At 36.7% G+C, this 25,632-nt stretch overlaps 1 protein-coding gene across 1 annotated transcript in view; it reads right to left on the reverse strand.

Moving 5' to 3' along the window:
* Window positions 1-674: 674 nt before the first annotated feature.
* Window positions 675-25,632, reverse strand: part of TES (testin LIM domain protein) — a 46,983-nt gene continuing 22,025 nt past the window's right edge. The window contains exons 2-7 of the mRNA XM_059074391.2: window positions 21,896-21,981; window positions 10,593-10,845; window positions 9,300-9,635; window positions 8,120-8,335; window positions 7,554-7,712; window positions 675-2,157 (exon numbers count right to left, since the gene is read on the reverse strand). Coding sequence (XP_058930374.1) covers window positions 1,969-2,157; window positions 7,554-7,712; window positions 8,120-8,335; window positions 9,300-9,635; window positions 10,593-10,845; window positions 21,896-21,981 — 1,239 coding nt within the window. The 3' untranslated portion in view covers window positions 675-1,968. The remainder of the gene's footprint in view (window positions 2,158-7,553; window positions 7,713-8,119; window positions 8,336-9,299; window positions 9,636-10,592; window positions 10,846-21,895; window positions 21,982-25,632) is intronic.

Raw genomic sequence — 25,632 nt, forward strand, 5'->3', positions numbered from 1 at the left:
AATTTATTCCTACTTAGCCATGTGTGGGAAAATTAAGTTGTTCAACTTCGTGGAAAAGATGGAAATATATCTGTTGCCATTTGAGATAAGGGTAAAAGAGAAAGCATAAAGTGATATTTATAGACAATGATGGATCTCTGTGATATTAGCATTTAAAATTGTATGCAGGATTAGAGTACTTCTTAGTAAGGTGATGGGCTCAAGACACTCTTTTCATGGCTGGGGAAGGCACAGTACAGAGGGAATAATTGCAGATATCTGTATGTTAGTGAATGAGGGGTAGGGTGGACTGGGGGAGTTGGCTGTGGAATTTAGGAGAAGCACTATTAGCCAAACAGACATGAGCTGAAAAGATCAAAATCAAATTATTCTGGGTATGTGTCAGAGAAAAGTGCTACTCTTGCTATGACAAATGCTTCAGACTAAGAAGAAAAGAAATCTCATGACCTGCTAATATTAGGAAGAATGAAGTTACAACTATTCCACATTTGCTTCCCTTTTCACAATAGGCTGCCATGAAAAATTTCTTAGAAAACCAAACAGAGTTGCAATTTGAGTATAAGAGTAATACTTGTTAGACTTACCTCAAGGAAATACAGCTTTCCCAAACTTCAATTAAAATGAATTTCTTTTTTTTTCCTGAAAGAAAAAACTCGTGCATGACTTGAAAACCAACAATTTAAATGTTTTCATTTATTATAAAGTTTCATAAAATTTATCCCTTCACCATAATGAAAAGCCTAGCTTCTGTCCTGTTTTGTCAGAATTAGCCTTTATGTGGGGGGTTATTTTTTATGCTTGGAAACACCGCCCCCTGCTGTAACAAATGCTTAACTGCAGAAGGATTTTTTTGCTCTGAAATGAAAAGGATACAAATAAAGATACAAGTATTAAAGTGAAAGAGACTTTATTTTGAATAATAATATACATATCATCTATTCCATTTAATTTTCATAGTGCATAGCTATGTATGGAAGTAGATAAGGAAGAATTAACATTAGAAATATCTAAGGATGGAAGTATACAGGCAAAGAAGGCATTTGATATATACCCATGAAAAGGCATCATAGGACAGTATCCATTAGAAAAGAAAGAAAACCATGCAAAAAGTCTATCCAAACCACAGCAGGCAAGTGCAAACAGTACAAGTTATAGTTTCTTGGATACAAAAAGTATGCATGTTCTTTGGATTGAAAGCATAATATAAATGAGTGGCTTGGCTTTTACGTCCAAGCCAAAAATCATCTATAGAATTAAAAAGTGTGGATGCCACCATGTGACAATAAAATATTCAAGGCCACAGATGGAGGTCATCAGCTTACAAAGAGAATACTGAGAGGCAGTGCAAATTTAAAAAAATAGAGATATGCAATAAAGCCACCTCTGCCTAAGTTAGGAAATAGCAAATGCATAGGCATTAAAATGATAACGGCTCTTCATACTATGCTGCATTTCTATTTTCTCTGTCAAAAGAATTCATTGTGTATCGCTACAAATTTCAGTGAATAAGATGAGGCAATAAACGTAGAACCTTGGCATTAGGGCAAGTTTAATTTCCTTTTCATTTTATACAAGAAGCAAAAAAAGAATATAGAACATGAAATGCTCATCTTTCCATTCAAATACTAACTTTTAAGTGTTTTATATATACTGTGTTTGGCACAAAGGGGGCAGGAATATGAAGAATGATTAAACCCAAGCTTCCAACTCAAAAGATTTTACATCTGGAAAGCCAAGAAAAGGTTAAAAAAACTCTTTACCATTTTTAAAATCAAATGCTTAAAGCAGGTTTTAAAAATTGATATGAAAAATTTGATAAGGAAAAACATCAAAGAAGGATACTGAACCAAATCTCCTGGTTTCCTTTATAGTTTCTTTTTTTCCTTTTGTTTTTCCAAATTCCATTTTACAGTAGAAATGCAGACCACTCTGGTTAGCTATGGCTCAATATTGCTTGGTACTCTCCTCTTAAGACATCATCTTCTTACACTCCACTGAACAGAAAACCATCCCTTCTACTGGCATGAACTTCTGCCCAATGAGACACTTGCTGCAGCAGGAGCACAGAAAGCACTCTGTGGACGCATGCCAGCTGAAGTTGTTATAGGTCACCCGCTGCACTTCGGGATCAATGGCATTGTGGCATCCTTGGCATACCTGTTAAGTCAATTATACAAAGAAGAGAAGAAGATGAGAGATCGAACTGTGATGGTAACATTTTCTTGTTAGAACAAACTCAGTGCATTGCTTCAGATGGCAGATTAAACTGAGAATGACAACCTCAGAGATATACAACTGAGAATGACCTTCTTCTCGTTAACCTTCAGAGCCAACAATTGTTAATGGGGGTCTATATGTGGAACACTGTGAGAAATAACAGGTGAAGTCCAAACAGGACTCAGTGCTTGCAAGATATCCCCACGGCAAAAAGTCCTGATGGCAAGTTCCAAAGCAGTGTGTTTGGTTCTAGTGTATTCTATTAGATTGTACATTAGCAATTACTTTTTAAAAGTTTTATGATTTTTCCTATACTACCAAATGCTGACAAGGATATGGAACGATAAGAACTCTCATTCATTGCTGGTGGAAATGCAAAATGATTCAGCTAATTTGGAAGATAGTTTGGCAGTTTCTTAAAATTAAACTTACTCTTATCATACAATCCAACAATCATGCTCCTTGGTATTTACCCAAATGAGTTGAAAACTTATGTCCACACGAAAAACTGCACATGGATGCTTTATTTGTAATTGCCAAAACTTGGAAGATGTCCATCAGTGGGTAAATGGATAAATAAACTATGGTACATTCATACGATTCAGAGCTAAAAAGAAATGAACTGTCAAGCCATGGAGGAACCTTAACTGCACATTACTAAGTTAAAGAAGCCAATCTGGGAAGGCTACATACTGTATGATTCCAACTATATGACACTCTAGCAAAGGCAAAACTATGGAGAAAATAAAAAGATCAGTGGTTGCCAGGGGTAAGGAATAGGGGACAGGGAGGTAGGAGAGATGAACAGGCAGAGCACAGAGGGCTTATAGGCCAGTGAAAATATTCTGTAGGATACTGCAATGATGGATATATGTCATCTGTCCATTCTATACATTTGTCCAAACCCATGGAATACACATCAACAGTGAACCCTAAGGTAAACTTGTGGACTTTGGGTGATTATGATATGTCCATGTAGATTCACCCTTGTTAAAAAATGTACCACTCTGGTGAGTGACGTGGATAATGCTCAAGGCGATGTATATGAGGGGAGTAGAAAGGATATGGGAAATCTCTGTAGCTCCTGAACAATTTTGTTGTAAACCTAAAACTGCTCTAAAAAATAGGCTTTAAAAAAAAGAGATTTTTCCTTACTCACTAAAGCTTTGAAGTGGTAATTTTACCAGTCTTACCTATGACACATGAGATTATTAACACCACTAATTTCTAGACAGTAGTAAATGAAAATCATGTTCAAAGTAATTAAGGACTCAGTCAAAAAAATACTGACAGTGTTTGAGAATAATTAGTTTGCACTAAAAATATAACTTGTAGTTAACTGGCTTCTGTCATGTCATAATTTATGTATAATCTAATATCATGGAACATTAACACTTACATTCCATATACCATTCAGTGTACATGTATGTTACATACAAATAAACATATGACATACACACATCCACACCCACAAACACACATAATTTTCTTCTTTAGCTGGACATGTATAGAAAGACAATGAATGGATAACTGGCAATATTACAGCAGAAAACAAAACTACCCAGCTGAGAGCTCCAAAACACTACATAGTTCATATGCCTTCTTGTTTATATGTATTATAAATCAATGTGTCTAAAGTTTTTGTTTTAAATATTTTATAACAAATGAAGAAACCAACAAGATTGTCCAGCATTACATCAAAGTGACTAATCTTCCACACCCTTGGTCTCTTAATGTGATTGTCAGGAATTCCTGAGAGATGAGGGTGGGTGGGTTGAGGAAGGTCATTTAGCCTGAGCCTTCTTACTTGAAAAGACCTGAAAGTGTGGCTGCCACTCAGTGGGTGAACTGGCTTAGGGTGTAAAGTGAGGCCTTGTTATAAATATTCACTTCAGACCTGCAATATACTTTCCATATTTTTTAGAACTACAAGGCTTCTAATAACAGAGATTGTAGCTCCTTAATTCACAGGTTATGTCAACCCAGTCTTCCCTGAGAAGCAAGGGAGATACTCTCTTTGCATGATCGATCCACTATTCCTGAATACAACAAAAATGAGTGTTTTGATTACAAACATACTCCTAATTTGTAGCTGCACCATGCAAGCAATTGCTTTTGTATATATTAATTTTTTATACCTTTGTAATTCATTTTGAATGTTGCCCTTTGTTGTTTTCTATATTTCATATTATTTTTTCAATATTTTAAAACTTGTTTGTGTACAATAGAAGCATTTCACACTCAATTTTTTATTTCCTTGATTTTAGACCCTGATCTACCTTATCTCAGCCCTCTCATAATGTTTGTAGATCTTTTTATAATTTTTCAAAAGTCACATTTCCATTTGCAATTTTAAAAAAGTGATAACTACTGTTCAACTGCACGTAAAATTAAGGAAATTGTTTTGCTAAAAAAACATTATTAGCACACTGAATGGTATAGGAATTTAGGGTTTGTGGGCTTCATGAAATTTAGTTTTATTAATAATTTGTTTGCCATTCATCCCAAAGTCTGACACAATCCCAGGTAAAAACTACCGATCCCTCATTCTTCATAGATCTGAAAGCTGCCCAAGTCCCAGCCAAAGGTCTGGAGACTCCAGGACCAGTCAGGGAGATGATGTACTTCACCACTTTCTGCTTGGCATTAGATTCTTCCTGGATTCTTAATTAAACTGCTAATAATTCAATAAGTCCTTATTTCCTTCAATCCCTCCTACTTTTTATTTATTTGTATACACAATATAAAATTGATAATGACACTTGTTTTAATGTGCTGTCTAGCAGGAGGATCTTGTGAAATCTCAGAGATGTGAATTCTGGGGGTGGCCATTTGAGACTAGAATTCCAGAGACCATGAAGAGACAAACTAAGTGTATTTCTCATTTTCCTCCTTCCAGGTTAATTTTTTCCTCAGAAAAGCCCTGCTTTGAATTGGGTTCTTGGCTTCAGGTCTAAAAATAATTTGTATTCTCACTCCTTTTTTTTCTTTTTAAGATTAAAAGATCTAAGCAGATCAATTCCCTGAACTAGATAATCTTCCAATTTTTATATCATTTAGCATGTTGCATGGGTACCTCTCTTTGCTGTCAGCTAAGGTTTATTCAGGTGATGGATAGATATGTTCATTTTAATATTAAGCAAACAGCAATAGTGTATCTTACTGAGAAAGTAAACCTTCTAAAAGAAATCATGCCATATTATAAAGCTAAATAATTTAGAGATTCTCTCATTCTCTTTTTAATCATATCTGTGGTTATTCCTCTCCAATGATTATTGCAATGCAATGGAGAGAAGCTTGTAACAATAAAGGAGCTTTATCTGTTTAAAGCTTTATTCTATAAATATCTGAGTACCTACTGTGTTGTTCTAGTGTTGGAAATAGAACAGAAAAAAGCAGACAAAATCCCTGCCCTCATGGAGTTTACATACTAGTCCTTGAAACCACGGTAACATACCCCTGTAATGTGTAAAATGCATATTATGATAATCCTCTTCTGTAGAGAAACTGTTGCAACAACATTTAGAGAAGCGGGGTTTTTTTTAGCTAAATGATGTATCAGGCCATATGATGATTCAACATCTTATCCCCAGGTATAGGGAAGGTCCATGTTGACCCCCAAAGCAAATGAGAAATGTTAAAACACAAGTCAGTCACTCAAACATTTCCTAAGTGCAAACATTGAGGGTATGGAAATAAAGAGGCAAGCTCTATCCTCCAGCTGTTTACAGTCTGGTAGAAGAGACAGATGAATGATATTAACAATTACACACACGTGGGTAAGCACACACAGAGCCCTGTGGGAAGAGAGGCATCCAGCCTAGCCAGAGAGAAAGGGGTGGAGCTTGGGGTAGGGAATCAGGAAAGGTGTTCGGAAAAAAGTTAAGCCTAAACTGAGTCTGGAGGGATGTGCAGGCACAGTCAAGTAAAACAGGGAGGGAATTCCCTGGAGGTCTAGTGATTAGGACCCAGTGCTTTCACTGCCCGGGGTCTGGGTTTGATTCCTGGTTGGGGAACTAAGATCCGACAAGCTGTGTGGCGTGGCCAAAAATATATATATAAATAAATAAGTTAAAAAAACAACAGGGAATAGGAGGACATATCAGACAAAGGAATTAGTGTAAGCAGAAGACAAAGAACAGTGTATAAACTATGAAATGCAGGTAACTTGGGAAATGTATGATTTGGGTTAGATAACTAGTAGAAATGGCTGGACAGGTAAGAAGGGGCTGGGTCTATTAAGCAAAGGCTTAATGATCAGATTTTCATTTTAGAAAGATTATCTTCCATCTTTATGGAAGGTGGCTTTGAACAAGAAGAATGGAAGTGGGGAGGCCAAATGTGAGGTCACTACAATAATCCAAATGACAGAAAAATAAAGATCTGAAGTAGAGTAGTAACTGTGAGAATCTGAGATATATCGACAAGGCAGAGCTGATAGAAAATGATAGCTGATAGATTATTTATGGGGGCAGTGGGTAAAGGTTGAAAACTGGCATTGACACCAAAACTTCTTACCTTATTTTCACTGTATCATACTCTGAGAACTATACATAATAAATATGTCATTTTATTCCTTAGCCAGGAGTCTCCTCTACTTGATAGCTCAGGGAGATCTTTTAACTAGTACTTATTTATCTGCATATAAAGTAAACATCTATCCTTTTAATACCCCCTGGGTTATAAGCTTTACCACATATGGTCAACTCTTTCTTTATCTATTCTTTATTTATCTATCTCTGGGCAATCATTCAACAGAAGCTCTGTGTAAGCAGGGTGTATATATATATATATATATATATATATATATATATATATATATATATACTTTCACATTAAATATTTGAATGTTTGGCTCATGCAAATAAATATAAATATGCAAGTCAAATTTTGTTATATATATCAATGAGAGTTTAAGAAATAGGCACTGTACAATCTACAGGTAGCAAAAACAAAGCCACAGTGGATGATCTGGTAACAAGAACAGAAACATAAACATTAAAATAGAGCTAAAGCATATGAAAAACCCATAAATACCTTAATTTAAGTGAAATCTGATCTGTATGATGAGAATCAATCAATCTCACTCCCACTAAGGAACATTTTTTTGGTGGAGATTTGATTATCAAGTAGCAGTTTATAGTGTAAACTGCACAGGTAGAATCTTGAGGTGGTTCATCCTAGTCAGTGCATGTACTGTTTTGAATTACCTGGATTTTAACACCCTATGGTAGGAATCACGTGCTTCCTACTTAAGAGTAGTGCTTTCTGTTTCTCCTTTGTAGGAGGCTTAAATAAGGCAGGTCAAGGCTACCACATCCCAAGATGTCTCTTACCACAGCGTGGTTCTTCACATAGCAGGGCTTGCACACTGGCTTGTCATTGACCATCACATATATTTCCCCAGCTAGGATGCTGTCACAGTCAAAGCAGCAGAAGTGTTTCAGATGCCAGTTCTGGTTTTCTGCCTGGGTGTACTCATTGCTGAATATCAGCTGGGAAGAGGATAAAAATAGGATCAATCATGTTTTTTTTCCTTTTTACTACAAATAACCAAGCTAGGTTCTTTAGACCAATAAGGGATTTAGATCCACAAGGAATATCAGTCAACTTTTTGGGGTGTGAAGTCTGAAAACAACCGAAAGCTTGAACTTGGGTGATTATTTAGTTTAGTTCAAATCAATCTCTTACGTTTCTGGACAGTATTTCATTAGGTAACACAGTTAACATGGACACTCAGAATGACTGAAATTAAAAGTTTTTTTATTCAACTTCTTTGGATATAAATAAAGCAACTAATGCTTGCTTACCTTCCCATGAAGGATGGCCTGGTTACCACGGTGAAGGAACCATAGGTGGGTACAAAAAGGAGCCTGCATTTAGGTGGCCCCAGAGAACATACCTCATCACAGCCAGCACACCGGGGTTTCTCACTGTCACAGTAATGTCTGCCACAGTACAGCTTGCCATTCTTCCAGAAATAAATCATGTCGACCAGGAGTTCATGGCACGTACTGCAGACGAAACAAGCTGGGTGCCACAGTTTATCGTAGCTGGCCCTTTCAGCATAGATGGCTGGGTCTCCTTCCTTCATACTCAGTTTGCAGCAGTAGCAGGACTGAAAGCAAAACCAGCCAAAACAACCTAGTCATCCTAAGACTGGCATTTCTCATCAACAGTTTTAGTAGGAATTCAAAGAAACCACTTTCAAGAGAAATAATTTCTACTGAAATCAGTCATTTGTCCATGTAGGCAATATGGTGTTAGTATTTGTGAAAAGGAATCTCTTGGCTTTCTCCAGGTTCTCCAAACCTAATTCTTGTACCCTATGTGTAACAGAGCACTGTGTTCTAAATTAAAGCTGCTTATGGAAAAAGGCTAATAGTAATTTTAACTTCAATTTTAGTAGTTCTCTCAAAAATGACTACTTTAGAAATTATTGTACTTTTTTTTTTTTTTTTTAATACAGGACTAAGCCTTGTTGGTTGATGTGCTAGCGGGATCTGTGAGAAACACATTACAGTAAGTTTAGTTCTTATTTTTTGTTCATCTGTGTCACAATTTGCTTCTACTTTCAAGGCATAAAAAAAAGACTTCAATATCCCTCTCTAGAGAGACTTTTTAAAAGTACGATTGTCCATATATCCACACAAATTTAAGTTTGAATTTTAGGCATGTTCTCACAAGCAAAACTGAATTAACCTAAGCATGTATTGTTCTTATTTATGGGAAGAGATAGACAATTAACATCAAAATTATGTTTAGACACAGACTCTAGATTGTATGTTGTATTCCAGTACGACACCAATGCTAACTGCTATGTATACATAAAACTCACAATTATCTTTGGCAACAGATAATCAGAAAACCTGGCTTTAGACCAAGGCTTCAAACATGGTAGATAATTCTCTAAAATAAGCCTAAACTGAATTATAATTCAATTTATTTCCCTCATCTACTCCCTTTTGGAAACGAACTGTATTCCTCCCCTTCGACCCCGCCCCCCCACCAGCCATTCAAAGAAGTGGAATGAACCTGTAAACTATACCAACTGGCCCAACATCGTGACTGTTACCACTTACATACTGGGTTTTTTTGTGTTCAGCCGATTTGTCCTCCGTGGCCCCTACCGCTGTCGTGGTGCTTCTGTCCCCTCCAGGAATGTATGTTCTGTTGGGGCCTTGAGCGTTCATGTCACGGGGTAGTTTGACATCTCCTACTCCCAGAGCCTCACTCTTATATTTCTTCACAAACTGCTCCATCTCCTTCACCTCTTTGGGAGACAACTCATGGCACTTTGAAGGGTCCTGGTCATGAGCAGGGAGTTGCTTTGCCAACTGCTTCTTCCGGTACTGCGCCCCCTCTGAGCCTGCCACTGGCTGCTTCTCTTTGGGCAGCATCTGCATATACTGCCTGGCCTAGACCACAAGGAGACCAGTGTTAACTGGGAGATACCTTGGCCATCATATAAATGATATTTTACAACACTCATTAGAATCAAAATACTGAAGAAAGAAGTCAGTTTTATCCATTACTAAAAATTGATCTTCATAATATTAATATCTTGAGATGTTAATACGTTAAAAATGGTACAATAGATTGAAGTCAGTAAAAATGAACATGAAATTAATTTCTTCATGAAATTAAAGCTTTTTTTCCCAGTTTCTTTTAATGTTTACATGTGCTAAAATCACTTTGCTGTACACCTGAAACTAACAAAACATTGTAAATCAACTATACTCCAATAAAAATTTTTAAAAACAAATCAAAAAAATACAACTGTATAGTTGCAAGAGAATACAATTTTTTAGGCAGCATGTTTAGAATGGTCTAAGGATCATCAGTATTTTCATCACTATAAGAAAATGATATAATCACAAGATTCACTCTTATGATTTAACTAACCTTCTTAAAAGATTTCCAAATGTCTCCTCTAGTTGTTGTATTAGTGGAAGTAGCTTGACAAAATTGCATTTTTTTGCCTTATATAGTAAAAGAAATATAGTGTTGAACATCTTTTGAGTTATAAAAAATGAAAGAAAATTCTATTCTTTAGATATTCTTAACTATCTTAAGAGAAATCTTAAGAGTAACATAGAAGTTACTAGATTTATACAAAACATCTATTTTTCATTTAATTATTAAAAATGTCAGACCATTTCTTTGAAAAAGTTAACACAGATTATCTACGTAGTCAAAAATTCTATGAGGTATCTAATCTTACTTTCAAAAGACCAATAGGAGTTGTAAGTCAAAGTAATGGGGACCCCAGAAAAATAATAGACCTGAGGTTGATTAAGGTCACTAAAGGAATTGCCCTAAATAAGTAGCCCATGAACTTTAATACAGGGACTTCCCTCCCCCTTATTATTTACCAATGCCTGATTCTGGACAGGAGGAGCCCATTCATAGGTAACTGTGTTGATGGAGACATTCTTCTTGGCAGCAACTGGATTGGTCAGTATCATAACATTGCGTTTATACATGGGAATTCCATCTGATTTTAGCTTTGCAATCAGGGTGGTATACTTGGTGTCTTCAAAAAGTTTCCCCACTTTTCGATCCTCTTCATTGCTCAAGAGGACATCATGCTCTTCTTGGCCACACTTGCAGTTACGACATATTTTTCTATAATTTTGGAGATAAGTAGGCAATGATTAATTAGATCTAATCAGTCATACATATATAGTTCAAAATATACTTTTACAAATATTCCATATAATGGTATGCAAAGTCAAGTCTTGGGGAGGGTGAGAAGATTACAAGTCACCATCCATAAATTTAAACAAGGAAACATATAAATGCATCTTCACTTTATAAGACTTTGAAAGAAGTTAAGCTTTGATGATAAAGTGCATGCTCAAGTGTGCATGTCGTAACCCCATCTGGTATTCCTCATTCTCTCAACCAGATATATAAATAAAACAAAATCACCAAAAAACTATCACAGCAAGCAGTTTCATATTTTACTGCATGATAACAACCATTGCCCATGGGTTTTTGTTTTTGTTTTTGTTTTTTTCCCTAAGTGAGAGAGAAGGAGGTTGATATATCCTTTTCTGATCAAGGATGGTAATCCAAGATTTAGGTTTAGCTTTTATCATTTCCTTTCTGTCCCCCTTCCAATTTCCTTTCCTCATGTTCTATTTCCTTTCTCCATTCTCTTTCCTTCCCCCTTCTTTTATTTCTTCAAACACTTAGTGATCACCTATCATGCGCTCCCTTGTGTATAAGAAGACAGATAAAGTCTCTGGCCTTATAGTTGAAGGACACCGACTCCCTTCCCCAGACTGGTCTGGCATGTAATCTTTCATTCATGCAATGTATATGAGTATCCATATGCCAAGCAATGAACTTGATACTAGGACATAATAGTGAAAAAATTAGGCCCAGTCTCTGACATTCTAGAACTTACCACCTGGTGGGGAGACAGACATTAAATAAATATACACACATACGAACACACACACACACACACACACACACACACACACACACACACACACAAACACCTATAACTGCATCTGTGATAAGAAAGAAAAGTACAGGATACTTTGAGAGGGTATAATTTTGACTTAGAACTGGTGAGGAGAGGACTCCATAAGAACATTACTCCATAAGAAAGTGACATTTAGGTTGAGATCTGAAGGATGTGTAAAACAGGTATGAATTGTGTATGTGTGTGTATTTGAGAAGAGGTAATGAAAGGAGAAGAAAAGCCTCCAGACATTCTGGGTAGAAAGAGTATTTGTGGTGGTCCTGAATTAGGAAAGAGATTGTGCCCTTAGGTCCCATGGTCAGAGAAGTCTGGTATGACTACAGTGAGGTAAGTAAATGGGGTGGTGACAAGGTTGGAGAGGTAGGCAAGCCTGAGATCATGCAGCGACTTGTGGGCACATTAAGAAATTTGGCTTTCATTATAAGAGCAATCAGGAGGCACTGAAGGCTTTTAAGTAATGGAATAACATGATTAGATCATTTTCAAAAATTGTAATACCTGCCACATGGAGAATGAATTAGGGGTAGACATAATTGAAAGTAGGGAGACCGGTTAACATGTCAGTGGTGCATCCAATTTGCAATGACAAGGTTCTAAATAACAGGGATTCTACTGCTACTTCGCAAGTGGAATTTACAACTTGGATGGTTATTGTTTTGGCCTGGGTAAGATGTGTAATAGCTTGGACTAGATTATTTGATGTTGGAGATAAAAAGAAAGGAACAAATTTAAGATATCCTTGAATGTGAAATTGATTAAACTTTGTGGATATAGTGATGGTGAAGGGAAGGTCCAGTCTGTTAAAAAATGAACCCAGGTTTCCAGGATGAGTAAGTTGGTGAAAGGACTGTAATTTCTTAGATTGTAAAAGCAAAAGAACAGATCTGAGGTATGGGGCAAAAGGTTGGTGAAAGTTATCCAAAGCTTAAATAATAAGTTTGAAATGCCTATGAGACAGGGTAAAGATATCAAATAGATTATAGGATATATAGATCTAGTGTTAAAAACTGTAGCCTGACAGAAAATATAAGTTCAGAAGTCAGGGAATTAATTGAACAGATCACTTTCACTTCCTGGGGGAAGAGCAGAGGAAGAAGATGAGGACTCAGAAAGGAGTCTGGTAAAGGAGCAGAAGCTGGAAAAGGTGACAGAGGAAAACAGAGGAGAAGAGAGACTTTGTGGGGTTAAAAACATATACTGGTACTAAAATACAGTGCAATGATAGCATATAAATTAGAGGGAGGAATCTGAGTTTTAAAAAAACATTCTAATATCCTTATATTGTTCAGGAAGACACTGAAGATATAGATTAACATTAGATGTTAAACATGTATGTTAAAATATCTAGATAACTAAAGAAAGAAATGTAATTTGTAAACTAAAAGAAAAAGGAATGAAAGTATAAAAATGTAATTAGTCAAATAAGAGAGGAGAAAAAAATAAACAGAGGCAATTAGGACATGAAGAAAGCAAAAATTAGATGGTTGATATAACCCAAGCATATCAACAGTCACAATAAATGGACCCATTTCTCCAGCTGAAAGATGAAGGTTTTCAGAATGATAATACAACAAAATTGAACAATATGCTGTCTGTAAGAAACGCTTAAATTTTAAACACACAGAAAGGATGAAAGTATAAAGATGCAAAAAAATTAACCAAATACCAACAAAACGTAAGTTAGATACCTATATGAATATCATACAATTAATACTTTTTCCTTTAATGACTATTAAAGAGAGTCACTTCATTGTAACAAACATTTAAAAACACTTCTATGATATAACAATTCTAAACTTAATACAACCTAATAACCTAACTTCAACATATATAAGCAAAAGTAACAGAACTATAAGAAATAAGTGAACAAACCCATCATTATGGTGAGACTAAAAAAATTAGAAATAAATATTTGAATAACACAGTTATCAAGCTTGATCTAACAGACACATAAAAATATCATATCCAGTGATTGGAGAACATACATTCTTTTTATAAGTATTTGAAACACTTTGAAAATCTAAACGTCTACTATGCCCTAGAGCAAGGCTCAAGAAATGCCCAAGGACAGATCATCAACCACATTATCTGAACAGAATGCAATTATGTTAGAAATCATCAGCAAAAATGTAACTACAAAGTACTTTTTTTTAAAAGCCTCTTAAAAAATTCAGTGTTGAAAGAAAAAAATCACAATAGAAATTAAAACAAAAAACATTTTAGGAAAAAAGAAAGCAAAAATATTACTTCCTGAACCTTATAGAACACAACTAAAGGGATGCTGAGGAGGAAATTTATAGTTAAGGTATGCTCAAATTAGAAAGCAGAATAAAAACTAATAAGCTAAGTGTTTAATTCAGGAAGTTAGGAAAAATTCAGACTAAACCTAAAGTAAAAAAGAAGGAAAATAAAGATAACAGTGGAAACTGATAAGGTAAATGTTTGCTTCCCGTCAGATATAGGAAAAGGATTCAATACATTTCAACATTTCTTCTGATTACATTTTAAAGTAATTTTAGCTGTAGAAGGGAATTAGGATTTTAGAAAGAGTTTCTGGAAAAAAACCCCACAAGACTCAGCATCTATCACACTTAGTGCATTCATTTTAGGATCTGAAGCAAGAAAGCAACCTTGCCATCGTGACTTCATTCATTTTGTCCCGTGGGTACTAATCAGAGCAGTAAAAAAGTTCAAAGAAGTACAAGTCATAAGGATTCATCAGAAAGGAAGAAACTAAACTGTTGTTAACCACACATGCTATGACTGATCATATAAAAATGTATCAGCATCATTAAGAGTTTAATAAGTTGTATGGATTTAAAATTAATATAAATCATTGGATTTCTCTACATCAGAAAAATAGCAAAAAACAAAACAACTAAAAAACTCTTTGCCAAATAACAAATTATTGAATAATTATTGATTTTTGTGTCCTGTTTTCTTAAGGCGAGGTATGCAAACTGAAAACATTAGATCTGACTTATACAGTCCCAGAAAAAGAGAGAAAGAAAGAGACAGAGTGTCAGAGATATGAAGGTGGAGAGGCTAAATACTTCGCTTGTGCACACATTGGTCAGAATTCTTTATTTGGTAAGAATTCGCTGAAGAGTTTGCATATTCCAGTTCAGCTATAAAAGACTCTTACATCTGGTTATCTCATACTTCCATCTAGTAGAAAGGAGCATACTATTCTACTACAGTATGTTCTTCATTCTTGTTCTTTGGTTAACAAAAATATAATTATTCATAAAACTATCACATTGCTTTTGGATCAAGTTTTAAATCACACCTTCCTAAGGGTAAAGAGGTGGGTTGGGAATTTAGTTCTTAATATAGAAAAATAGATCCTTATATGGCTGTGAACTATGGCATGCATCCTAATATTAGCAAAGTGGTTCACTAAAGAAGGAAGTAATAATTTTACAAGGATGTGATGAATACTGGAGTCCCTTTGGAAATGTTTATTATCCAGTTCTACACCAGTACAACACGTATGCTATGAAATGAGGGGAGTTAGATTCTAGAATCTGAAAGACAAATAGTAAAAGAGGAAGTGAAATAAAGCCCGTGGGCTTTCTAAAGCATGAACTAAACTACGACAAGCTGTAGCATGGTTAAATAAATTATATTTACTGTGAAAATGTTATATAAAAGAGGTATATTAACCAGTGATATAATAGCCATCTCTATATTTTTTCTTATTTTTACGTCTTGGCTATTCTTGGAATATTTACATTCTGAGAAAATCTATATTCCCTGTCCACCCCTTCACCCACCTGAAATACCTTTATTAAAGCAAGAAAAATCAGGTTAAAACACTACAATAGCAGCAGTGATGAGGGAAAAAGAAGTAGCTAAAGAAGTCAGACTATGCCTGATTATCAGTCTTCTAAGTGGGGAAACTATGATTGACTTATGATAGTTTTAAAAATTCCAATATATTATTAGCCTCATCTGCATCCTAACCCCAGCATGGTAACCTGCAATAACAGAGCACTTGGCAGGAATGTGACTCAAGAAGGGTAGGATGGTTCTTTTAGTCAGAGTTGTCATCACTGAAGTAGCTGGAATGACCGCATCCCTTCCAGACTCCTAATACCAGAGCTCCATTTCTACAATAATAAGGGACAACTACAAACCACTAGGCAAGAAATAAACCCATAAAATCTGAGCCAGGTGCCAAGGGCTATCCATGTGGAAATGGTGCCATCTACTACTTATCTGGGTTTTAAAAAATGTTTTAAATTCTTTTCTTGGGATTTTAGTCTATAGTGTTTTATATTTGAATCTCCCATATTTAAATTAAAATTATTTTATTTATTTATTTATTTATTTTGCAGTACGCGGGCCTCTCACTGTTGTGGCCTCTCCCGTTGCGGAGCACAGGCTCCGGACGGGCAGGCTCAGCGGCCATGGCTCATGGGCCCAGCCACTCCGTGGCATGTGGGATATTCCTGGACTGGGGCACGCGTGTCCCCTGTATCGGCAGGCGGACTCTCAACCACTGTGCCACCAGGGAAGCCCTAAAATTATTTTATTTTTAGAAATATCTTTTAAGAACTTTCAAAATCACCTGGAAACTAGCCAATAAATTTATTAAAAGGAGAATTTTGTTAAGGAATTAGGGAAGAAAGAGATACCATTATCTTTGTATCTACAAGAAGGCATAAGGATGAGTGGGACATTTATAATATATTTAATTTCAGTCTAAAATAACCCAGATTCCATCCCTTTTAAGAAAACAAGGAACTTTTAAAAATTGGTTTTATGCCAACCTGAAGCAAAACAAAAACAGGGCTTAGGTGAGCTTAGTATCCATGTGCTAGGGGCTATGTTTGTAAGGTTTGTACAGTATCTTTCCTCAGATGATTCACACATAACTTCTGATGATATATGTAGACTTAAATAGGTTATTTTTATTAAATTTATTTGAGCTATTCCTATTCAATAGCAGTTTGGAGGAGTATATAAATCAGTTCCCATACTTAGCACAGTTGTCTTATCTCTAAATCTTCTAAAGTGCCCTAAAGCAATTCTCCCCAAGCTCTCCATGGGATGTTAATTAAAGTTGTGTGAAGGGAAAAAAGGGGGGGTGGATTCTGAGTTAAGTTAGTTTAAAACAGTCTTTTTTATGACTTTCTAAAAAAGGTGTGAGGGTAGACTGGTAGACTGGGAAGCTCTAAGATGTGGGAGGAGGAGGGTTATTTGTACTAAAAAGTTTTTGTACAAAAACGTTTAATGCTGTTAACACATACACATGCAAAGATTAATATGCATGACAAATCAGAACTGTATTCTCAAAATTTTACATTACAACTTCAGAGTTCTCGAGTTAAGTCCATGAGAGTACCAAAATTTACCAAAAGCATTGCCTCACAAAAGTAGATATATTTACAGTTTCAAGCTGAAAGCAGTCAAGAAACTATGCCTCATCCCCTCAATAGAGAAATTATTTTTGTAGTACTATTTGTAAAAATTGTTATTTTTCCAAGGCAAGTAGTAGCAACTGGAGTGCTTTGACATGCTGCCAGCAGTCACAGTGATTTAAAGGAATGGTCATGGCACTGCTATAAACCAATAATTTAAAAGAGTTGGAAGCTGCCCTTTTACAACAGGGATATACATATATGGACTTAAGCGTGGGCCTGTGTTATAGAATTCAGCACAAGCATTAATCCATTTATGGTGGGGAACTTTCAGTTTTCAGACAGCTCTAACCCAATCAGAAATTCTCTGGACAGATGTATGCTATATTCAAGTAACACTTTTCTTGTAAAATGTAACTCTTTTATTGGAAGGATTTATCAAGGATAAGACAAACGAATAATTCTATTACTTATATGATAAATGACCCGTGGTTCCAATGATATGAAATAATTGGCTATAAACTCCTTGATATCTTGGGTTTCTGTCTTGCATTTCATAAATATTTGTTATCTCTAAATATTAACTTAAAAGTGTGCCCAGAAGATAGTAGCTCTTACGTGATAAGTATCAGGTCTCCTCAACCTTTTATTTTTCTCTGGTCTTGTAATTACTGGTACATTGAAAAAAAAAAGGAGAGCTCACAGTTAAAATATTATTGTCTACCAAGATGTCTATGCCGCAGAAGTGCCACATGTAGGGTGGATAGTCTGGTGCAGTCCACGGTTCACTGGGCAGGAGAGTGTAAAGATAGTTCTGAGTTTCTGTTCTATCTTGTAGAAAGGTGGCGATAAGGAAGGTTTTGGCAAGCTTTGGGTCCAAATTCCAGCTCTGCCATCTATAAGCCTTGCTTAGTAAGTTATTTAACTTCCTTAGTCTTTGCCTTCTTGTATATAAAACAGGAATACTACCAGTTATCTCAAAAGGTATTATGAGGATTAGGTACAATCAAGTAAATAAAGCGGTAAGCAGAATTTTAAGACGGTCCCATGACCTTCACCCCTGGTGTTATTCCTATTATTATGTTACTTTATATGGAAAAGGGGAGATTATCCAGGTGTGCCTAATCTAATCACAAGAGCCCTTAAAAAATATTGTTTTCTCTGGCTGGGAGCATGAGAGGAATTCAGAGAGATCGAAGGTGCAGAAAGGATTCTAAGCAATGTTGTTGGCTTAGAAGATGGAGGTTGCCAAGTGCTAAGGAATGTGAGTGGCTTCTAGAAGCTGAGAGCAGCCACTGGCTGACAGCCAGCAAGGAAACAGGGACCTCAGGCCTACAACCACAAGGAAGTGAATTCTACCAACCTGAGGAGTGAGCCTGGAGGCAGATTCTGACTCCAGAGTTTCCAGATTAGAGCTCAACCTACCCAATACTCTGATTTCAGCCTTTTGGAACCCTAGGCAGAGACTCCAGCTAAGCTGCCTAGACTTCTGATCTAAAGCATAAATGGATATTAAGTTAATTAACACGAGTTATTTTAGCCTGCTAAATTTGTAGCAATTTGTTACGCAGCAACAGAAAACTATTAAGTCATTTTTAACTCCCTTGGGTTTTAGTTCTTTGATCTGTAAAATGAGGTTTGGCTAGCTAAGTTAGGAGTCCCACTCTAAACTTCCATACATCTAACAGTTCATTTTCAGCTTTATACAACTTTTAGACACACCTTGAATAGACAGTCATGCCTGTTGGATCTCTTCCACTCACTCTCTAGATCCATTCTGCACAGTACCCTGTACTGTGCCCTAGAAGGCTGACCCCTAAGGACTGCAGCGGTGTGTTACCTTGTCCCCAGCAATGGAAAGCACCAGCAGAAAGTCCAAGTGATGAAGAAAATGAGGTCTGAGTATTTATTTCCTGGCTTCCTACAAGTGTACAAGGTGCTAAGGGGGAAAATGACTTACTTTACTTGGGAGTGTGCAGAAGCAGGGAAAGAGGGTGCTATGGACTGAACTGTGTCCCTCCCCAAATTCCTATGTTGAAGCTGTAACCCCTGATGTGACTGTACTGGGAGACAGAGCTTTTAGGAAGTAAAGTTAAATGAGATCATAAGGGTGGGGACCTAATCTTATACGATTGGTGACCATATAACAAGAGGAAGAGAGAGATCTTTCTCTCTCTCTCTCTATGTACACACACAGAGAAAAGGACATGTGAGGACACAGTCACAAGGTGGCCATCTACAAACCAGGAAGTGGTTCTGGTGAGGATGCTTTGATCAACCATGCTGATGCTTTGATCTTGGACTTCTAGCCTTCAGAACTGTAAGACAATAAACTTCTGCTGTTTAAGCCACCAGTCTATGGTATTTTGTTATAGAAGCCTGAGCTGACTAATACAGGGAGCAAAGAAGACTTCTCAGAGATAGTACTTGGGCTAATAAGACTTGAAGAGAACAGGAAGGACTTTTTGTTTCCAGGTGGTGAGATGTAGGGTCTTTCCAGGCAAAGGGAACATGAGACAAGGCACAGAAATTTCAGGAAACAGCATGTGTCCAAGTAGCTGAAGCACAGGTGCCTGAAATGGGAGGGGAGGCTGTAACAGTAGCAGAGGCCAGATATTGAGGTTTAACATCAAAGGCCAAAGACTTTGCTTAAAGGATCAACTCCAGTGGGAAAACACTGAAGGTTCTTAAGCTATTGGGAAGTACATAATAGTATCCATTTTCAAAAGACCATTCTTGTGGCTGCATAGAAGGCCAGACTGATAACAGTGAAGAATAATTAGGCTCTGATTTTCACAATGTGCTCCATGAGGCCCTAAGGGTCTCAGAAGTCAAGGGTCACCGTGAAGATGGAGGAGGAAGCTAAGTGGACAGGATCCTGAGACCCCATGTCCACTTCAGTCCCAGCCCTGAAGTTCCGTGGCCCTGGACCAGACCTGGAATCTTTGTTACACTCAGGACAACCAGGCTTAGAAAGCCTGTAAACGTCTTCAAAGACTGTACTGAAAATGGCTCATCTGGAGGTAAAGGCACTTACCCTCAAGCCTTCCAGTTGTGGTGAAAAGGTCAAGGAATTATCAAAAATTCTGAGAAATGTGTCTGGACTCATGCCAGGAATAAGACAGCACTACTAAATAACACCATTTGGACAGACTATATAAACCCAACTTAGATTGGAGGCCATGACAAAGCCCTAGTCTTTTATGGCTCTTAGCAGATTCTCAGACAATACCCAGGTAAGGAGATGAGATTGTGTGGAAAAATTAAAACAAATAAGTGATTTTCATGTCATAGATATCTGTTCTTAGCTAACATTTTTATCTGAAAATATCAGATGATAGTTATCTACAATACAAAAATAACATAGAGCAAATAAGAACTACTATAAACTAACCTGCTTTAGAGAAAAGATGCCATTACTTAGGAATGAGCTTTAAAAATCTCATCAGCAGTTTTTGGCAAATGTATAGTCAAACTAAAAAGAGTATATTTTAAGACTGTGAAGCAAGCACTGTGCCCAGCAGAGGGCAGTGCAGCTCTCCACAAAACTCACTGAGTACAAATGAGAGTCGCGCTTACATTAGGAGCTGAAATATTCTAATCCATGAAAACTATTTTGTGTCTAGTGACTTTACCTTTCTAAAATGTGACAGACATATTGACAAACTGCTATGTCCCTTGAAGAGGTAGCACAAGGAAGAGCTATTAAAGTCCTGTAATTTTGAAATTCCCTGGAACATATTAGCTCCTTCCAGATAAAGAACTGTATCATCATTTGGGGAGGGCTAAGGTTTCCTTTGCCTTCACTATTTAAAACAACTGTCTTTGTTTCCTAAAACTTACTAAATAAATGAGCTTTTAAAAGAGCCTAATATCCCAAATTTTATTTTACATTCTCCTTTAACTTACACTGTATACAACCTCAATAGTTGAGGACATTTTTTATTCTAGAGCATTTCCTATGGAAATACGCAGTACAAAAGTGGTTCTCAAGTAAGATTCATTCCAACAGGCAGCTTCCATCCTAATAATGTATGGTTGATCGTTTTAATATTTTTCTTCTAGCAATATTGTGCTAATTCTAACTTTGAACAGACTTATAAACTACTATTACAGTCTTGACAGCCACTGATGAACATTTATGTTCTTCAAAAGAACAGGTTTAAAATACCAATTTTAGGTGTATATGATGTATGATAATACTTTTTAAAAAACATGCAAATAAGATCTATACCAAATACACATTTTGATCCACTAACATTCATCCTCCACATATAGGCACTTGATTCAAACCAAAACAATGGCAATGAATTATTATTTTTTTAAACTCAAGTGTTTCAAAGTTTTTCAGTAGTAAATTTATAGCTGAAAATTTTGAAAAGACCTAGATTCAAGTCCATTTCCTGAGAACTAGGACATGACTGCTCAATTCATCATATTTATTGTTTATCGTAAATATACAGATGAGATGTGCAGTTATACATTTTTAACAAAAGAATAACAAATTAATAAATAGTCCTTCAAGATTACCACAGATTTATTTGCCACTCAGAAAAGAGACGTATTCAGTATTTCAATCTCATAGGAAAACTGAAGAACAGCAAATAAATCAAACAATTCTAAATATAGTTACTATGGCCCAATTAGCTCAAATAATGATGGGAAGTCAGAATAGCTTTACTTCTTAGAAAAGAATATAACAGATCCACAACTTAGCAACCATGCTGGGTAGCCTGTAAGCGATCTCTGATGTCTGAGGAAGCAGTGACAAAAAGCAGGAATTACTATTGTGGTTGTGGTTTTCAAATGTTACCTCCAGAAGTGCAGTTCGAACCCCTCACATTTTCCTTTGCATTTTAAACAGGGGGCTCCAAATCCTTGCTCATGTCCTAAGCCCATCTGTTAAAGAGAAAACAACGTGAACCTGTTATTACATTTTTTAAAAAAATCTTTAAAAATTCAATAAATTACACCTTTAATTCCATTTACCACTCCTGTTGATATAACTTGCAAATAAATCTTTTATGAGTGTCACATTGTTTAGTGAGTGATGACACCCAGGTATACTAAACGGCGATTTGAAGTACACACACAACATACTTTGTATTCTTAATTGCTTTTTTTCATGAATAAAAAAGCATTAGAATACAACTACATAGAAGACTACAAATATTGTGACAAAAAGTCATGAATTTATCTCTTTGGCCACTTCATGCCCTGTATACAATAGATACAGGGAGCAGTCAGAGGAGCCAGAGCTCGGAAAGCAAGCCTAGCCCCAAATGACATATTTTTTGGCAAACACGGAATATGCAAATGATTTAGGGAAATACAATTTAATATTATTATTTTATTTTTTGATAAATATAATAATAATAATAATAGCAACAACAAACATATTGAATGCCAGGAATAGAGATAAAGTACTTACCTCATTGAAATCTTACAGAACCTCATAATATACTTATAAAGTAGGCAATATTGTTCTCCATCTTAGAGATGACAACTGAAATTCAGAGAGGCTGTAGAGCTTGCTTAAGATCAAAATGTTAATAAATGGTAGAGAAGAGATCTGACTCCAGGTCTACCTGATTCCAAGGTCTATGCTCTTATGCCTGAGGTAGGGGTGGAGGGGTTGTACTACTGTCCTTATTATAGCAGACTATTTCCCTTTCCCGTATTAAACAATAATCCTCTGGAACTCCTGAGACATGACTTAATAAGCAGAAGAGGGGGGTGCAGATGAGGGAAGGACACAAGAAGGCAATGGAACCTCTTTTACCCAACTGTTGATACTAGTGTTAAAAAGATTGACTGGCTTTGCTTCAGCACATTGGCAAATCACTAGTGCCTCGATTATGCTGTAGTTTAAAATCACATCAGTGACTGCTGACAAATTTATTACTGCCTAGTATCTGGGGTAAGAGTTCAAGCCAGATGAGAGATGTTTTTCAGTGGCTCCCTGTTGTAGCTTGACCAAGTTGTGTGCAATCAAAACCACATTGTAACTTGTTCCTTGAAAGATCAGCTTGACCATGCCCTGAAGTTTAAATGAAGCCCTTCCATTTTTCTCCGAAGAAAATGACCACATCCTCTTATGATAACTAAGGGCATATTCAAAACCAGCTGGTCCACCCAGCTGCTTAGGAGAACCAACAATATTTTAAAGGTACACCCTTCTCAAGAATACTTTCTAAAGGGGACAAAAATCTGTCCAGCAATAACTAAACTTTGTCACCTTTGCCATGTCTCCATTACCAATTTTCAAAAGATTTAAAATTCTCTAAATTGTATACTTTAACACTAGACACTATTTTTTGAAAGAATCAAATTATTTCCTCGTCACTGATCATTATAGTTCACAGTATGGAGATAAAGTGGGTTACGCAAAAGACAGAGAGAATCTAGCTATTTTCATTTTCTGGTCTTTTGCAAGGAACATAATTAAAGAGTTTTCTCCATTACGATATACACAGTAAAATGAACAGCAAATCTAAAAAGAGGTCAATTCTTTTTCAAGCCCTTTCTAGTTTTCCATTACAGGAGAGGTAACAATCCTGAATCCTCCTGGTATATGGATTTGCCTCATACTGTGTTTCATGCATCTCCTGCTAAACTCTGATCCCAAATGAAAATTAAGATTACATTATTAAGGCTTAATCACATAGCTTAGCTTAAATCAGCTGCTTCAAACTCTCTTGTATATAATTCACAGTAAGAAATACATTTTATCCCATGAAAGAGAACATGCAGACATACACAAACTTATACGTGTGTATAAAATCTTGAAACAAAGATTTACTGGCTTATATAATAATGGAGAACTAAGTATGCTTCTGCCTCTAAGTTAAATGGCCACCTAAACGAATTCTTGCTTGCCTTCCAATCTAAATCATCTGGTCTGAGCAACACTGGCCTTAATAAAATACCAGAAACATTCTGGACCAATACCATCTCATTCTGTATTTCTGAATGAAACTCGGAAGCTCAGCTAATATAACTTGAACCTCAATTAGCAGAGATTTTACACTAAGGCCTCAGTGTCGCTCATTGCTGATTTACAAAGTCAGCCTTGGAAAGGGGCAAGTTGTTTCTTTCCTACCTGCTTTTCAATCTTCTTAAAATGGTTATCAGTTTATTAGAATTATTAGAACTGGTGGTGTCTCATGAACATCTACTCTTTTAAAGTGTCCCACATACTCTTAGTGTGGGACAGGCCTAGGCATCCCCCTGGTGTAAGAGATCAGGAAACTAAAATTCAGAGGAGAGATGATTTGCTCCTGGTCATACAGCTAGTAGACAGCAAGCTAACCTAAAACCCAGTGTCTGGCTTGTGCTGCACTGTGCTAGTGCTGCTGGGGCAGACTCTATAGGGTGTCCAGTGGGAGCCCTTCCGTTTTCTAAAAAGATTCCCTGCCTCATTTCTGCTTCAAGGAAAAGAACTACAGGCCCCAAGCCTCCTGCAACACGTCTCAATGGAGATGACTTTCAGGCCTCTATAAAGAGAAGCCTTGAATCAGGCAGGGAGGTTGGGAAAGGTCTTTTGAACAAGTGATAGCTGAACTGAGCTGGAAAGGATGAGCAACATCTAACTCAGTAAAGAGGAGGAGGAAGTACGTTCAAGGCAGAGGGGACACCATATTTGAAGCCTGTGACAGAAGAGGGATGGTTAGAGCTGAGGACATCTTAGAGTACTTGAGAGGTGATACAGCCAGCCTTGCAGCAGGCCAAGTGGGGTTCTCTCTCTTTTTTTCATTTTCCTGAGTGAGAAATAAATCTGAACAATTTGGTACGGTGTCTTAGGCCACCAGATTTAACAGAGAAGACATTCCCAGAGAAAGGATGATACTCTAAGGAGGAAGCTTCAGAGAAAAGCCATGCAGGCAATGGGGGTGAGGTGGAGAATGGGGGGAGGGGGGCAAGAGCCCTTCTTAAGTTCTGCTGGCCAAACCTCAGGGTTAGGGAGACCCACGGAAATAAAGTGCATTATGCAGAAGACAAGAGAATCTAGCTATTTTAGTTTTCAGGAGACTCGACTCTGAGAAAAGCAGTAATTTGAGAAAAGGGCTCTGCAGTCTGCCCTGGAAAGCTCAGAAAGCACTGCTCCAGTATTCTTCCACCCCTGCCGGCCAGCCTGCCTAGAAGGTCAACTTAATCTCCATACAGGCTCTTTCCTGCAATTTGGGTTTGTGACCACCTTAAGAACATGTCCCTTCCCACCTTCCCAAACACACACACTTTCTTCTTTCCCCAGGGCCCAGACATAAGAAATGAGAGGACTCTCAAAAATCACAAAGAGACAAGTAAATGAAAGAGAGTGGAATGAGGTCACGGCAATATGATACACTCTCCTGCTATAACCCAAAGGAAGCAGTTCTAATTAAAAAATAACACTCAAACCAAAAAAGCACCTAGTTTTCAAAACCACTGTTAGCAGCTAAAGTGATTAGAGTTTCAGACTGGCAATGAATTTACTCTCTTTAAGGGAATTTTATTAAATTTCCCCTGTAAATGAAGCTATAAAAACTCAACCTCCTTGACACCCAGCAT

Source organism: Kogia breviceps, chromosome 9 (assembly GCF_026419965.1).
Source record: "Kogia breviceps isolate mKogBre1 chromosome 9, mKogBre1 haplotype 1, whole genome shotgun sequence".
In the NCBI taxonomy this organism is placed as follows: Eukaryota; Metazoa; Chordata; class Mammalia; order Artiodactyla; family Physeteridae; genus Kogia; species Kogia breviceps.